Source organism: Rhinopithecus roxellana, chromosome 20 (assembly GCF_007565055.1).
Source record: "Rhinopithecus roxellana isolate Shanxi Qingling chromosome 20, ASM756505v1, whole genome shotgun sequence".
NCBI classification, from domain to species: domain Eukaryota; kingdom Metazoa; phylum Chordata; class Mammalia; order Primates; family Cercopithecidae; genus Rhinopithecus; species Rhinopithecus roxellana.
Window position 1 is genome coordinate 41,926,201 of NC_044568.1, and position 16,922 is coordinate 41,943,122.

Below are 16,922 nucleotides of genomic sequence, written 5' to 3' on the forward strand. Positions count from 1 at the left end.
GACACGGGGCCCTGGTTCCACACCATCTCCCTCAGTCCCTCCCCCACACCCGGGTGAGACATTTCCAGGAAGTGGTCCCTGCCCAGAGCCTGGACCCCAGCGGGGCTCAGGGCCACAAGCTTGGGGCTGCTTCCTGGAACTGCCAGTCTCATCCCGTGTCGCTGTGGCCACATCCTCCCTTGGGCAGCCCTGGGCTTGGTGAGGGCTGAGAGGCCAGGCTCTGGGCTGGGGGGCTCTATGCAAACCCAGCCACAGCAGGAGCCTGTGTCCCCGCTCCCTGGAGCTGCCCAAGAGACGAGCTAAAGGTTCCCATGATTCCTCGGGACCCTCATTAGCATGGGGACCCCCACCCCAAGGCCTGGAGAGCCTGGGCTTAACCATGGGAGCTTGGATGGGTGCTCACATCACCCAGATGGTGGTAGGGGTGGGGAGATTCTGCCTGGAGTTAGCTTGGGAAAGAGGCCTTCTCTACGCACCACTGGGGCGATTTTGTAGAAGATGTGATAAATGACCACCAGGAATTTCAATAGACTGGAAGATTGGGGAACTGGGTGGTCGGGGGACATGTGGCACGGCCTGGAGGCTGCACTGTGTGGGGACTATTCCTAGAACAGCAGAAAGCCAGCAAGGTGGGAGTAGAGGCCCCTCTGGGGAAAGAAACCGAGGCATGGTGAGATGTGCCTAAGAAGGAGTTGTGCCTGCAAGGTTGAGCAGAGCTGGGCCTGGGGCTTAGACAGGCTGGCCTCTGAAACTCAGTCAACACTGTTAATAATAATAACAAAAATACTAATGATAATACCAGCAACCACTTACTGAGCAATTACTCTGTGCCAAGTCTCTTTATTTGAATTATTTTACTTAGTCTTCAAAATAGGTACCACTGGCCTCTATTTTACAAATAGGAAAACTGACGCACAGAGAGGCTGAGTGGCTTGTCCACAGTCTCACAGCTAGCAAGTGGCAGAGCTGGCATTGGAGCCCAAGCAGCCTGGCTCCAGAGCCTGCGCCACTCACTGCCTGGTGAAGGAGTTACTTGCGTCTGGAAATGTACAGAAGAGCAGAAGATATCCCAGGAGAACTTTTCCAGAGGAAATCCTGCTCCCATTTTCTGCCTGTGACCTTCGAGGTCATCAAAACTGCCCGATGGCCTGGGGCAGGGCCCTGAGCACCTACCCCAGCCCTGCTCTGGTGCCAGCTATATCTGGGGTGCAGCCCCCAAAAGTGACAGCGCAACGGCGCATTGGGAAAAGAGACAAATGGCCATGTAAATGTGTCTTGCCTTTCCTTCTAGAGGAAGCGGGTCACTCAGCAGGCACAGTCCTGCAATTACGGCCCCTCCAGCTGGTGCATGGGGTCTGCAAACAGGTGTTTGAGCTATTCCAGATGCAGTCTTGGCGCCAAGGGCCTCTGAGTGTTGGCCAGCGGCGCCCCCTCGTGTTCGTCCGGGGAAACTCACTGGCTTCATGAGCGCAGTCTCCCACAGGGTCTGACAGGTCTGGGGTAAGGGTGATTCTCTGCAACTATGGCCTGAGCTTTGGATTTAAAACCCACACTCTCACGCCTACCAGGGCAAATTCAATCCTGCCCAATCACCAAATAGCCAGGTCACTGGGGTCCAGCTGATTCAGCAGGAGGAGAAAGAAGTGTTTTCCTCTGCCCCCCAAGAAAACTCTGTGGGATGGGCTACTGGTCCAAATGGTCTGTAGAAGTCTTGGGAGTACACAGTAGGAGCCTCTGGGAAGGGCTGAACCTCCCAATCTTTGGGAAGGGTGGGCTTGGACTTGGAGTCATCATAATTTAGGGAGTTAAAGGAAAAGAGGCCTCAGGCATAGGCCAGTAAAGTCTCAGACCCTGGGTAGGTCCCACCTGCCCCAAGCCAAGATGCTGTCTGGCCCTCCCCAGGAGGAAGATGACAGGACCAAGCAGGTGCTTCCATGGCAGCTTGGATGAGATCCTGACCCTAGCAAGCAGGTGGAGGCTGTGGGAATTCCCACCCCACAGTGACACTCTTCCCCCTGGTCTTATGCAATCTTTACTAAGCTCCCGGGTTAAACTGAAACAAAGCCACTTGCCCCCGTGTCACAGCTGTGGATACCTAGGGTCGGTGAGAAGTGGCAGGCCCAGGGTCTTGAAACTCAGCCTCCTGATGCCCAGGCTGGTGCTCTGCCCACATCCCTGGCCAGCTGGGCCCAGGTACCAGGACAAAGTTTGCTGCCCCAGGTGAGGTTGGATCTGCCCTGGAGCAAAATGTCAGGGAGAGGTAGAGCAACACCTTCCCTTCAGTGCCTGGAGAGGCTGTGGAAGTGGAAAAGTCCCCTTGAGGGTCACAGTGGCCTCTGGGGTCCAGTAGCAAGCCTGCCACCCTCTAGCGGGAGCCGTGGCCTCAGGCTACTGGCAGCCAGAGAGGCTGAGGGTTCCAGGCCAGGAGGCCCAGACTACGGCGTTGTCTGGGAGGAGCTGAAGGCCTCTACCTGTGCCTTGGCCTCTGCTTCTGAGCGGCATCGCTGGGAACAGAACCACAGGAAAAGGAAGAAACCTGCAAGAGAAAGGCTGGTAGGTGGGAGTGCTACGGGGCAGCGTGGGCTTCCCCAGAGGCTAGGGTCTCCTTGGCTTCAGCAAGCTGGCCTCCCTGGGGCCCATGAGCCAACTCCCAGAATCTCTTACTGTAGGAGGCCAGCAGTGGCAGAGCCTCAGAGCTGGAAGAGCGGCTGTGGCCAGACCATAGGGTACCTTCATGCAGATGTAGCCCCCACCATCTTAGCTAGTGGGGCTGTGGGCTGGATGTCAGTGCCCCACTCGCCCCCTTCACCTGAACCCCTTTGGCAGTGAACATCCCACCAGCCATACACCCCCTGCCAGGTGGCTTCCTCCAGGCCACCCTCCAGCCCTACCGTAGAGTGAGTTTAAGATGGTGAAGAGGAACAGCTGGGGCAGCAGCAAGACGCCAAAAGAAAAGAAGGCCAAGGCCCAGGTGGTTCCCAGCAGCACGGTGAGGCCCAGCACGGTGACAGTGTCACGGCAGGCCCTGGCATTCGGTGCGTCCGCCCGCACCCGCAGCCTGCGCAGGGACAACAGCGCCCAGGCCAGCACCACCAGGTTGAAAAGGGACGTGAGGCCACCGTAGCCCATGACCAGGACACTGTGTACCACAGGGCTCCGCACCCAGCATCTGCAGGGGAAGGTGATGTGTCGGGCTCACGGTGGCTCCTAGGCCCGCGAGGAGGCCAGCGTCACTCCCTGAAGCCCCACTCCGTCTCCTGGCTCAGGCTCTATTGTTTTTTGCCTGACTGAACACACGGTGAAGCCCCTCACCCGGTTTTCCAGCCAGGCCACCACCAGAGGATGCATCTGCCGCCTTGGTCAATGATCTGAAGCTCCCTCATGCCCACCTTTCCAGTCACAGTGGTTTCTCTCACGTCCCCATGTCTTCACCACCCTGAAAATTCTTCCTGTCTCCTTTCCACATCTTACTCCTCTCTGCTTCCATGGCCAGCCCAAGGCCGGCGTGCCCCATCTTCTATTGGACGCTTGGCCCAGAGTCCTCTTTCCTGGAAACTCTCCCTTCCACCCCACTACATGGTTGTCGCTGCCTCATCTTCATCTCTGCAGTGGGACACCCCTACCTAGGAGCCTCTCCCCACCTAGACGGGGCCACCATGGCCTGCGCTGGACAGTGGGCAGGCTGCCAACCCGTGGCTTGTGGACAAGGGCCCTCCAGTGTCAACCTGAGAGCATACAGAGCAGCAGGAGAGCTCACTGAGGGCTGAGCACAGAGCCATGGAGAACTGACCAAAGCCAGCCCTGATCCCAGGCCCTCCCAGAGGCCTCCACCCTCTGCCTCCCCAAGACACCTTCAAGACAGATGCCACCTTTTAGTCAGACACAATGTCATGCTGAGGCAGGAGAATAGGGTTCAGAGACAGGGAACGTAAGGACTTTCTAGAACTAAATCAAATGGAGGCCAGGCGCAGTGGCTCATGCCTGTAATCCCAGCACTTTGGGAGGCCAAGGTGGGCTGATCACTTGAGGTCAGGAGTTGGAGACCATCCTAACCAACATGGTGAAACCCCGTCTGTATTAAAAATACAAAAATTAGCCAGGCGTGGTGGTGGGTGCCTATAATTCCAGCTACTAGGGAGGCTGAGACAGGAGAATCATTTGAACCTGACAGGCAGAGGTTGCAGTGAGCCGAGATTGCACCATTGCACTCTAGCCTGGGTGACAGAGCGAGATTCCATCTCAAAATAAATAAAAATAAATCAAATGGAAACACTTCAGCTATGACAGGAAATATCCTCTCCATTTACGTAGGGCATATGTCAAATGACTTTGTAACTTTACTTCATCCTCCTCATTGATAGAGGGCGTACACCAAGTAACCAGTGGAAACCTCTAGAGGGTATTTAAACCTCCACAAATTCTGTAACACGACTCTTGAGGCCCTATGCTCTGGCCCACTCCTGCACATACTTTCATTTTCAATCAATCTCTGCTTTTGTTGCTTAATTCATTCCTCACTCTGTACACTTTGTCCTTTTTTTTTTTTTTTTTTTTTTTTTTGAGAGGGAGTCTCTGTTGCCAGGCTGCAGTGGCGTGATCTTGGCTCACTGCAACCTCTGCCTCCAGGGTTCAAGCAATTCTCCTCTCTCAGCCTCCTGAGTAGCTGGAAATACAGGCACCTGACATCACACCCAGCTAATTTTTATGCATTTTTAGTAAAGATGGGGTTTCACTATGTTGTCCAAGCTGACCTCGAACTCCTGACCTCAGCTGATCCACCTACCTCGGCCTTCCAAAGTGCTGGGATTACAGGCATGAGCCACCATGCCTAGACTTGTCCAATTCTTTGTTCAAGATGCCAAGAACCTGGACAACCCCCACGGGTAACGATGTGCTTTATGTGAATTGTCCCCTGCAATCCCCATGACAACCCATAAGGCAAGCACATAATCATCCTCATTTTGCAGATGAGGAAACTCAGGCTCTGGCTCAGCAACACATTCCAGTTAGAGGCAAAGCTGGAACCTAAAGCCCCTGGCCCAGAGCCTGAGCCCCTAACTGTCACAATCCCCTGCTCAGGTTCGCTTCGTGGCTCCTGCCCCTACAGTCACAAGGGTCCCAGGACATTATTTTGGGATTCCTCCGAGTTGATGAGTGTGGTAGGGGATCACTCACTCTCACCACTAGGGAATATCCCCACAGGGGCAGCTCTACCACAGTCCATTCAGCCAGCGTCCCGTCAGCAGACATCTGAATGATTTTCAAGGGTTGTATTTGTTTTGTTTTGTTTTTTGAGATGGAGTCTCACTCTGTCTCCAGGCTGGAGTGCAGTGGCGCAATCTCAGCTCACTGCAACCTCCACCTCCCAGGTTCAAGCGATTCTCCTGACTCAGCCTCCTGAGTAGCTGGGATTACAGGTGCACACCACCACGCCTGGCTAATTTCTGTATTTTTAGTAGAGATGAGATTTCTCCATGTTGGCCAGGATGTGTTTTGTTTGTTGGTTGGTTGGTTGAAGTTGGAGTCTTGCTGTTGCCCAGGCTGGAGTGCAGTGACGCAATCTCGGCTCACTGCAAGCTCCACCTCCCGGGTTCATGCCATTCTCTTGCCTCAGCCTCCCAAGTAGCTGGGAGTACAAGCGCCCGCCACCATGCCCAGCTAATTTTTTGTATTTTTAATAGAGATGGGGTTTCACTGTGTTAGCCAGGATGGTCTCGATCTCCTGACCTCATGATCTGCCCGCCTCGGCCTCCCAAAGTGCTGGGATTACAGGCGTGAGCCACCGCGCCCGGCCTGTTTTTGGTTTGTAACTGCTGTTTGGTTTGAGGAATGTGTACATACATACTAAGAGATGTTTTAAATTGAAGAGAAAAAAGTCACAAACCCCAAGGTAATTGTTTCCTGAGAGGAGAGGGGAGAGTAAGGGAGACCCAGGGAGAAGCTGGCTCGTAGGTGGGTGTTCTCTAACATCTGTGCATTAGTGGGTCCTGTGGATGTGTCACTAAAGCTCCTTTGTCCTCATCACATTGTTATATAAGAAAACAGGCTTGGCACAGTGGCTCACACCTGTAATCCCAGCACTTTGGGAGGCCAAGGCAGACGGATCACCTGAAGTCAGTTGAGACCAGTCTGGCCAACACGCTGAAACCCTATCGCTACTAAAAATACAAAAATTAACTGAGCATGGTGGCAGGCACCTGTAATCCCAGCTACTCGGGAGGCTGAGGCAGGAGAATCGCTTGAACCCAGGAGGCAGAGGTTGAAGTGAGCTGAGATCACGCCACTGCACTCCAGCCTGGGCAACAAGAGCGAAACTCCATCTCAAAAAAAAAAAAAAAAAAAGAAAAGAAAAGAAAAGAAAATACATCTTCAAAGAGTATGTAAAATGAGGCCAGAGATTCTCTTTCTTCATCTGTAGGATGGGGATGATTATGCACTTGCCTTATGGGTTGTCATGGAGATTGCAGAGAACAATTCATGTAAATTGAAGTCACACGTCCTCTGATACACCCAAGCCTCACTGTGAGGGATCAGACCCACCTATGTACCACACAGTCCCCCGGCCTTGCTTCAGGGGCTGGGGGCCAGGCTCTGGACCAGCCTGCTAGAGACCACGTCCCAGCTCTGCCCCTGACTGGCTGGGGCTCCTCAGGTAGAGTTCTTAAGCTGCCTGTTTCTCAGAGGCCCTAACTGTAAAATAGGGCTGGCAACAGGGCCCAGCCCTTGCCCTTGTGAAAATGAAACCGGCTGATACCCAAGGCCTGCCACAGAATCAGCCCCCAGCTATCCTGAGCCTTCATCAGCCAAGAAGGAAAAAGAAGGTTCCACAGCCAACTGCAAGTGAGTAACGGGCCGGCAGGGGTTCCTTAGGCTAGTCTATGTCTGGCTGTTAGAAATGCTGCATAATAGGCCGGGCGCAGTGGCTCAAGCCTGTAATCCCAGCACTTTGGGAGGCCGAGTCGGGCAGATCACGAGGACAGGAGATCGAGACCATCCTGGCTAACACGGTGAAACCCCGTCTCTACTAAAAAATACCAAAAATCTAGCCGGGCGAGGTGGCGGGCGCCTGTAGTCCCAGCTACTCGGGAGGCTGAGGCAGGAGAATGGCATAAACCCGGGAGGCGGAGCTTGCAGTGAGCTGAGATCCGGCCACTGCACTCCAGCCTGGGCGACAGAGCGAGACTCTGTCTCAAAAAAAAAAAAAAAAACAAATGCTGCATAATAATAGCTTAATGTCCTCACCTGCAGGGAGGGGCTATAAAAAAAAAAGCAGTAGTGTGTCCCCCAGCCCCCAAAGGCCCACCTCGCTGCCTCTCCTAGCCTCCCCCAAGCCCAGCCCCCACAGCATTCTTGTCCGACTAGGAGGGCTTGAAGGCCTGGCAGTGCCAAGAGCAGGTCGGAAGGAGTCGAAGCCTGGGTAGGTGCAGCAAGGTGGTCTGCAGGGGAACAGAGTCAAGTGCAGGCTGAGCCAGACCCCCAGGGCCTGGGCACTGGAGGACGGGGCAGGACAGAGGAGACGGGAGGCCCGGCTGCCTTGGCATGTTGGTGAGCAGATGTGGCTTCGTAGACTTTGTCAGCATAGAATACAAGGCTGCCTCTGCAGGAGACCTGGATCCATGGAAGGGATGTGGCGAAGCCCCCTGCAAACTCCCCTGTCAGCCCCAGCTCCCTCTCTGCCCCACAGCCAGTGCTTTACCTACAGAATATTCCATTTGGGGTCCCAGGCCCATGTGGCCCTTCTGGCAGAGCCAGGGAGCCCACTGCAGCCCTGAGGGCACTCACATGGACATGTTCCGGAAGCCCGTGCCATTCTCCCAGCTGTTGAAGACAGGGATCGTGTGGGGTCCGTACACTGAGCTCTTGACAGAGAGGGAAAGCAGCACCAGGAGGGCTGGGACCCCTGAGGGGTGAGACAAAGGCTCAGGAGATGTGGGAGAGGGCTGGCCCTTGGTCCCTGGGGCTGCTGACACAGAATTCCACTGGGCAAGGGACAACTGGGAGGAGACTGTTCTGAGCCCCCAGCTTCAGAGCAATAAGCCTGGTGGTTTGGAGAAAGCTCAGCTCTACAATGGAACAGTGGTGGAGGGAGGAGTGGTCATACTGGGATGGTGGTGGTAGGGAGCAAATGGGAGGGAGGACAGGGCAACTGCTGAGGAAATAGAAATAAGCAAGAAAGGGGCAAGGACGGTGATGAAGGTAGCAGTGATGGTACTGTTGGAGACAGAGAAGGTGGAAGAAGTGATGATGGTGATGGAGGTGGAGGAGGTGGTGACGGTGGTGAAGGAGGTAGAGGAGATGATGTTGATGATGGAAGTGGAGGAGATGGAGGTGATGATGGTGATAGTGGAGGTGGAGGAGGTGATGATGGTGATGATAGAGGTGGAGAAGATGGAGGGGGTGATGGTGATGGCGACGGAGGTGGAGGAGGTGATGATGGTGGTGACAGAGGTGGAGGAGATGAAGCAGGTGATGGTGATGAAGGAGGTGAAGGTGCTGATGATGGTGATGATGGAGATGGAGGAAGTGATGATGGTGATGATAGAGGTGAAGAAGATGGAGGAGGTGATGATGATGGCGATGGAGGTGGAGGAGGTGATGGTGGTGACAGAGGTGGAGGAGATGAAGTAGGTGATGGTGATGAAGGAGGTGGAGGAGGTGATGATAGAGGTGGAGGAGATGGAGGTGATGGTGATGATGGAGCTAGAGGAGGTGATGATGGTGATGATGGAGGTGGAGGAGGTGACGATGGTGATGATGGAGGTGGAGGAGGTGATGATGGTGATGACGGGTGGAGGAGATGGAGAAGGTGATGATGAATGGAGGTGGAGGAGGTGATGATGGCGATGGAGGTGGAGGAGGTGATGGTGGTGATAGAGGTAGAGGAGGTGATGATGATGGTGATGGAGGTGAAGGAGGTGGTGATAGAGGTGGAGGAGGTGATGATGGAGGTGGAGGAGGTGACAATGGTGATGATAGAGGTGGAGGAAATGGAGGAGGTGATGATGGAGGTGGAGGAGATGGAGCAGGTGATGATGGTGATGATGGAGGTGGAGGAGATGGAGGAAGTGATGGTGATGATGGAGGTGGAGGAGGTGATGATGGTGATGATAGAGGTGGAGGAGATGGAGGAGGTGATGATGATGGCAATGGAGGTGGAGGAGGTAATGATGGTGGTGACAGAAGTGGAGGAGATGGAAGAAGTGATGTTGATAACAGGTGGAGGAGGTGATAATGGTAATGATAGAGGTGGAAGAGATGAAGGAGATGGAGGAGATGGAGGAGGTGATGGAGGTAGAGGAGGTGATGATGGAGGTGATGGAGGTGGAGGAGGTGATGATGGTGGTGATGGAGGTGGAGGAGATGGAGGAGGTGAAGATGATGGTGATGGAGGTGGAGGAAGTGATGATGGTGGTGATAGAGGTGGAGGAGATGGAGAAGGTGATGTTGATAACAGAGGTGGAGGAGGTGATAATGGTAGTGATAGAGGTGGAGGAGATGAAGGAGGTGGAGGAGATGGAGGAGGTGATGGAGGTAGAGGAGGTGATGATGAAGGTGATTGAGGTGGAGGAGGTGATGATGGAGGTGATTGAGGTGGAGGAGGTGATGATGGAGGTGATGGAGGTGAGGAGGTGATGATGGTGGTAACGGGTGGAGGAGATGGAGGAGGTGATGGTGAAGACGGAGGTGGAAGAGGTGATGATGGTGGTGATGGAGGTGAAGGAGATGGAGGAGGTGATGGAGGTGTAGGAGGTGATGATGGAGGTGATGGAGGTGGAGGAGGTGATGATGGATGTGAAGGAGGTAGTGATGGAGGTGGAGAAGGTAATGATGGATGTGATAGAGGTGGAGGAGGTGGTGATGGAGGTGATGGAAGTGGAGGTGGTGGTGATGGAGGTGGAGGAGGTGATGGTGATGATGGAGCTGGAGGAGGTGATGATGATTCTGATGGAGGTGGAGAAGGTGATGGTGATGATGGAGGTGGAGGTGATGATGGAGGTGTTGGAGGTGGAGGAGGTGGTGATGGAGGTGTAGGAGATGATGGTGGTGGTGGAGGAGGTGGTAGAGGTGGAGGAGGTGATGATGATGGTGATGAAGGTGGAGGAGGTGGTGATGGAGGTGGAGGAGGTGATGGTGATAACAGAAGTGGAGGAGATGATGATGGTAGTGATGGAGGTGAAGGAGGTGATGGTGATAACAGAAGTGGAGGAGATGATGATGGTAGTGATGGAGGTGAAGGAGGTGATGGTGATAACAGAAGTGGAGGAGATGATGATGGTAGTGATGGAGGTGGAGGAGGTGATGGTGATAACGGAGGTGGAGGAGGTGATAATAGTGGTGAAGGAGGTGGAGGAGGTGGTGATGTAGGTGGAGGAGGTGATGATGGTGGTGAAGGAGGTGGAGGAGGTGACGATGGTGATGATGGAGGTGGAAGAGGTGATAAAATTAGTAATGTAGAAAGTAGAGGCGGGTGTAGACAGAGATCACAGCTAGTGGTCATGTAATGGCCACTACGATGATGAGGAGGAGGGGAAAGAAAGGACTAAAGGGGGTCAATACCCTGCCCACCTGGAGGCCTGAGGAGAAGGAGAGGAGAGATGCTGTGCTTACCCCAGCCTAGCACACCAAGCTTGAGCACATATCTGCGGATGTAGATGTTGTAGACGCGCCCGAGGAGGAGGTAGAGGTTGAAGCCCTCGATGGCCATCCAAGTGAGGCAGCTGAGCAGCGCGTAGTGCAGGGCAGCAGCCAGAGCCGTGCACGCTGACCGGGGCACAGGAGACATGGCAAATGCGGGGCTCAGCAGGAAGGCGATGTTCAGGAGCAGCACGGAGGCATGCAGGTTCATGTGGATGCGTGTTAAGGAGTCACTCTGTTTCCTGCAGGTGAAAGCATGGCCCTCCATGGCCCAGGGACATCACCCAGGCAGCACTACCCACTGGTGCATGCCGACCAGGAAAATGAGGTGAAGAAGGGGCAGGGATCCCACAGCAGTCGCACCAAAAGGCTGGTCTCCCACCTCCTGGCCCCCACCCTCTGGAGAAGCACACCCAGTTCTAGTTGACTAAATGGGACACAAGGAAGGGTGATGTGCCACAGTTAGGGGCAGGCCCAGCACTGTGGCAGCAGAATACCTGGAATGGAAGTGCAACAGGACCGTGATCAGCGAGGCCACGATGGAGATGCTGCAGCCCACGAGGGAGATGTATGTAAGAGGTGCCAGCAACTCTGCAGGGACCAGGGCCGGGGAGAGTTGCTGCAGGAGGGAAGAGGGGCTGGAGGCCAGAAGCATAGTATTGCCCTCCCTCCCAGCCTCGTCAGAGATACCTCCTGAGGCCTCCTCTCCAAGTCCCCTTCCTCATAAGCCTAGCCATGGACCTGGCCTGAACGAGGCCATGGCAGATACAGTGAGTTTTGCCCCCACAACAGTTCCCATCTCCCTCTTCTGCTATGAGTGCCTCCCTTCCCCTACTCCCTATGCACCCGGGGGGTTCCACCACTTTGTCCTCTCTGTGCAGAAAGGTGCACCAGGCCTGGTCAAGCAGGGCCCTCCCTCCTCCTGCCTATAGTGATTGGTTCAGGGATGAGCACATGGCTGGCAGAACTGGGTAAAAGATTTTATTCCACTGGTCTGAAAGCTTGCAGGGCATGAGCCTGGAACTGCTGCCAGCTATATTATTATCTCATATTAGAAGTTCCTATTTGAGGGCTAAGCCAGCACAGAGCAAGCACAGTTGAGGGACAGAGATAGAGTGCTATCTTAGTGATCTTAGTGATCAGCCCCTGGATCAAGCCATGCCTGAAGCCTAACCCAGCCTTTTCAGAAACATGAGTCCATAAATTTTCTTTCTTTTTTCCCTTTTTTTTTTTTTTTTTTTTTTTTTTCCGCTTAGACCCATTTAAGTTGGATTTTCTGCCCCTTGCACCAGCTTTTGCCTTGCTCCTCTGCCACAGACACAGGGCCCTCTACAGCTCTGGGCCCCACTCAGGATGCATACATACCATGAGAACAGCAAAGTAGGTGAGGTGGTTGCAGCGGCAGAGCACCTGAGAGTGGGAGGGCTGCTCTGTACGACAGCCCTCAGGGCTCCAGCCACCCCAGGGCTGTTTCCTGGCTCCCTCCTTCCAGAAGACACAGCTCAGGGTGTAGCCTTCCTGGGTGGAGATGCTGGAGTCAGTCATAGGGTGCAAAGGAAAGGCTGCAGATCAGTGTCTGGGAGTCCTGGGGGCCAACGGTGACTCAACTGTACATTCGCCAACATTTTACCAGGCACTGGCTGGCCTTTGGCCTCAGACAGTCTGAGATTCCAGTCCCATCTCCACTGTGGGCTCTCAGAGTGACCCGGGCAAGATGCCAAGTTGCTCTGCACCTCAGTTTAGTCATCTACAGAATAGGATCATTCATACCCATATTACAAGAATGGTGGAAAAATAAAGGGCAACACGGAATCTTGAGTGTCCAGCTCTGGCCTTTTAGACAGTAGGCACTCCATAACCAGCTGATCCCTTCCCCTCGTCCCCGTGGGGAACAGCGATGTGCTCAGACCCATGCCTGGTCGGGGCAGACGCATCCACAGACAACCCTAACGCCAAGTCCCGTGGGTGGAGAGGTGGAGGAAATGACACGGGCTGTCACGGAAAACCATGGAGGGTGGCAGAGCTGACCCAAAGGGAGAAGGCGAGGTGGGGGACCTGAGGCCTTAGAGGACGTGTTGGATTTCAACACGAGTAGGGCAAGGGCATTCCAGGTGGAGGGAACCACAGCGGCAAAAGCCCAGAGATAAAAGGAAAGGATGATGGTGAAATTTAGAGTGCAGGGCAGTCCTGGTGAGGCTTAAGGGAAGATGGAGCAGAAAGCAGAGGCTCCGGGCTTTTCAGGAATGGCAGGAACCAGAAAAGGAGGCACTGAGGCTTGTGAGCCACCCCACTCTGCCCCCACCCCCAATGAGTAGCCCTTTCTTTGTTCCAGGATCAGCATCTGCACTTCCCCTAGGAGCTCACTCTTTCACCCCAGTCCCTGGGCCGTGTGACCCAGGCCTGGCCAATCCACACCTTCCATCCCCCTGGACACAGTGACAGGTACAGGGATGTACACATGACCCAGTGAACCTTTAAGATCCTGAGACCATGATCTGCACTGGGGCAGGTTGGGAGTGGGGAGTTGGGGGAAGAGCCTGATGGGAAGAAGGAAAGGAAGTCTGGCTCTTCAGCATCCATCATGCCACAGAATGGACAGCCAAGGCAGGAGACCATTGCTGAGATGGAGAGAGACTGAGCCACGAGGGCATCAGATCTGTCCCTGGATCCAGCTGTGCCTGAAGCTGGTGGACCACCCCTAGACATTTCATTGATGTGTGCCAATCAGTTCCCTCTGTGCTCAAGCTGGCTTCAGGTGGTCTTTTCTCACTTGCAACTGAAAGAATTCTAACAAATGCATGAGTAAAAACTTCTCTCTCTCTTATTTCTTGAGCAGGAATTTTCAAAGTGTGATGGATTTCCAAGATGGTTCCACAGGTTTGGGTCTGGGCAAACCAATGTTCAACAGGAGAGTCACAGAGGGGCAGGGGTGCAGTGGAAATGGGGGCGCTCCCAGCAGTACCAGGCTTTGGTTGTGCCAGAAGCTGATGTTCACCGGATCCCTGAGGTTGTTCACGTGCCCATGACTCAGCTGGGCCCCCAGGACGTAGTTATTGAGCAGAGATGAGTTGTTTTCATCCTGGAAGGGCAGCAGGAGAAGGGTTGAGTGGAGGGGAAATGGGGAGGCCCTGGGTAAGGTCTGAGCCCCGCTTCCCTGGATGAGAACAAGTAGCAAGAGTTTCACGTGTGCAGCATGAAAGCCTTCCCAGCCTCCCAGCCTCCCAGCCTTTGCATGTGCTGTTCCTGCCCTGTGGAAAGCTGTCCTCTTACCAACCTCTGCTTCACCTCCCATTCGTTTAATTCATTCCAGCCCCACACCCTCCACCTCACCACTATCCTCACACACTTTCAAAGCCAAGGTTGAAAGGCACCTTCCCCAGAAGCTCCCCTGGACTGCCCACTGGGAAGAGCCCTGACCCCACCCTGACTCATCCATCGCTCTGGATCTTTATGGCTATTATCGACCTTGTGCTAACATTAAATCTCTAAGGTTGGGCCGGGCACAGTGGCTCACGCCTATAATCCTAGCATTTTGGGAGGCTGAGGCAGGTAGATCACTTGAGGCCAGGAGTTCAGGATCAGCCTCGCCAACATGGTTAAATCCGGTCTCTACTAAAAATACAAAAATTAGCTGGGCATTGTGGTGCACGCCTGTAATCCCAGGGAGGCTGAGGCAGGGGAATCGCTTGAACCCAGGAGGTGGAGGTTGCAGTGAGCCGAGATCATGCCACTGCACTCCAGCCTGGGCAACAGAGCGACTCTGACAAAAAAAAAAAAAAACAACAACTCTAAGGTCTTAGTCTAAGCATGAAGACAGAGAGTTCTCTGAGGGCAGGGAACAAGTGTCTTCTTGTCTGTCTCCCGCCTAGCGACAGGCACATAGTAGGTTTCTTAGGTCTCATTTGCAGATGTAATTGTGCCTTCCTACCATTCTGCTAAAGCTGGCAGGGAAACTGAGGCCCAGAGAGGGACAATGGCTGGCTTGGATTGCACAGCTGGCTGGTTGGTCTCACTCAGTGCTCGTCACCCAGAGGCCAGGCAGTGCTGGGCACCTGCAGTGGATCCCAAGAAGGGGCCGGCACCCACCCTCCTTGGCCCACCATCACACTGACCTTGAAAAAGTGGGCATTGGAGAAGTAGATACAGATGAGCCGCAGCTCCCTGGGCCGGGTCTTGCAGGCGTCCCAGGTCAGCTCGGCAGGGAACTGCATGGCATGCTGACCCCAGGCATACTGACCCCGGGCATGCTGACCCCGGGCCTGCAGAGGGTCACAGACAAGCTGAGTCTGGCAGCCAGGACCTGTAGACCTGACCCCAACACCTTCACTGCCTCCCACTCCCTATGAAACTTTCCTTGGGGTTTCTACCCACAGAACCTTCTCCCCCCAGGCTGCATCTCCTCCCAAACTTCCCGAGATCCCAGGCCTTCCCTCCATGCTGTTCCTGAGTTTGGGGTGTTTACCTGACCCACTGGGCCCCTGAAGATGGAGCTACCTCAGCACTCAGCCCCAGCCCAGCCCCCACCAGGGATCCAGCCAATCATCCCAGGGTCCTAAAAGGAGCCAGGGTTCCTGGCCTCTCTCACAGCTGCCTCCCCCAAGGGGCAGCCTCCAGCCAAAGCAGGAAGAAGACTCCGCCCTGGAGGGGCCATAAAGCACCACCCTTTCCACAATTCACACAGCGAGTATCAGCCCCATTTTACAGAGGAGGTAACTCACTGCTAGTTAGGGCAGAGCCTGGACTAGGGGGTGTGGGGAGGAGGACAGTGGAGCCTAAAGAAAGTCCAGACCTTAAACCCCTGGAGGACTTCTAGGGCAGGGGCAGCTGGCCACGCCCCCACCACCACCACCTGCAGCCTCTGACCTGGGGCACCCGTTTCAGAGTGGCACTGCTCAGTGAGAGGCCAGAGAAGTCGCAGCTCAGCTTGAAGGCCAGAGACTGTATGGTGGGTGTCTGCAAGGTCAGGTTGTAGCCCGGGAAGCTGGTGTTCAGTAGCATCTGCTCCAGCTGGTGAAGTTGACTGCAGCCCAGAGAGACGGCCAGGGAGGCCAGAACCCAGAGTGGGGTAAGGGTGAGAGGGGGCTCTAGATAGCCTGGGAGGGCAGGGCCTCCCCACCCACACCCCTGTCACTCCCACCTCCAGACCACTGCATACACAGTGTCCTTGGCACACTGTTACCTCCCTACCCCATCTATCCCCTCCTCTCGATTAACTCCTGTTCAGGTCCCAGTTTGTTGTCACCTTCTCCAGGAAGCCTTCCCTGACTGCTCCCTCACAAATTCCCAGTAGCCGCTCTTATCCCTGACCAGTCTTCAGCATTATCTGCTCACCCAGAGCTGCTCAGTCTTTGGGTCACAGACCCTGGAGAACCCAGCCAGAATTTTAGAGTTCCTTCCCAGGAAAATGCATGGAGACCCACAGTTCTGCACTTAGTTTCATGACATCCATGATTAAGGGCCCCCAGTCCTCAATGATAAACTTCATGAGGGCAGTGACACGCCCACCCTGCATCCGCAGAGCCTAGGGTCAGGCATGCAGTAGGCACTCAAAAAAAGTGCTGAAAAAATGCACAGTTAAGAGTCTATACTAGACCAACTCTGACCCACTGATTCAAGGTGCAGGCTTGGGGTAGGAGACACAGCTGACTCTAAACAGGAGAGGAACACGTCCAACTCACCGAAAGGAAAAAGACGGGCTCCGGGCTCTGGACACCTGCATATTCTCCATGTAGCTCAGGAGTTCTTTCCATTTCTCTGTGGGGACACACCTCCCCTTCAGCTTGTGTCTCAGCTACCCTCTGGCCCCACAACCTCTGGGCTTTCCATCCCAGCCTGAGAGTCTAGTTCACAAGCAGCTCCTGCTGCCCCCAGGAAGCCTAAGTGGCCCCTTTCAATCTCCCAGGGTTTGATGCCGGCCCCTTTTGCATCACAGTCCCAGGACTGGGCTAGGGCTGCCCCCAGTTCAGCAGAGCTCCCTTACCTGCTGTTGCATTCTGCAAAGTCAGAAGGCACAGGCACAGGAAAAGGGTACCACAGTGATCCATGCCCTGTGCCTAGTCTCCTCCAAGAACTGGCTCTGGCCCTGGAGAAGGTGCATGCCATCATCATGATGATAAAAGAACAGCCTCTAACTTCTAGGTGTCTGGCATGTCCCAATAGTACAACATGCAGCATCTTATTTGACCCTCACCACTCTTGCCTTTCACAGGTGAGGAAGCTGAGTATGAAGGGCAAAGGGTCTTGCTTTACTTAAACCTGCCTAAAGCCAGGTCTCTAAGACTCCAGAA

The 16,922-nt window shown here is 54.5% G+C and overlaps 1 protein-coding gene across 5 annotated transcripts in view; it reads right to left on the reverse strand.

Moving 5' to 3' along the window:
* Positions 1-809: 809 nt before the first annotated feature.
* Positions 810-16,922, reverse strand: part of ADGRG5 (adhesion G protein-coupled receptor G5) — a 34,827-nt gene continuing 18,714 nt past the window's right edge. For 4 of the 5 annotated variants that reach the window (XM_010365489.2, XM_030925543.1, XM_030925544.1 and 1 more), the window contains 11 exons: positions 16,616-16,717; positions 16,314-16,389; positions 15,499-15,655; positions 14,748-14,894; positions 13,598-13,714; positions 12,001-12,153; positions 11,133-11,254; positions 10,609-10,877; positions 7,783-7,900; positions 2,892-3,169; positions 810-2,536 (listed from right to left, as the gene is read on the reverse strand). In XM_010365489.2, the coding sequence (XP_010363791.1) occupies positions 2,436-2,536; positions 2,892-3,169; positions 7,783-7,900; positions 10,609-10,877; positions 11,133-11,254; positions 12,001-12,153; positions 13,598-13,714; positions 14,748-14,894; positions 15,499-15,655; positions 16,314-16,389; positions 16,616-16,679 (1,602 nt within the window). In that variant the 5' untranslated portion in view covers positions 16,680-16,717 and the 3' untranslated portion in view covers positions 810-2,435. The remainder of the gene's footprint in view (positions 2,537-2,891; positions 3,170-7,782; positions 7,901-10,608; positions 10,878-11,132; positions 11,255-12,000; positions 12,154-13,597; positions 13,715-14,747; positions 14,895-15,498; positions 15,656-16,313; positions 16,390-16,615; positions 16,718-16,922) is intronic. The other variant, XM_030925546.1, reaches the window with a different exon arrangement.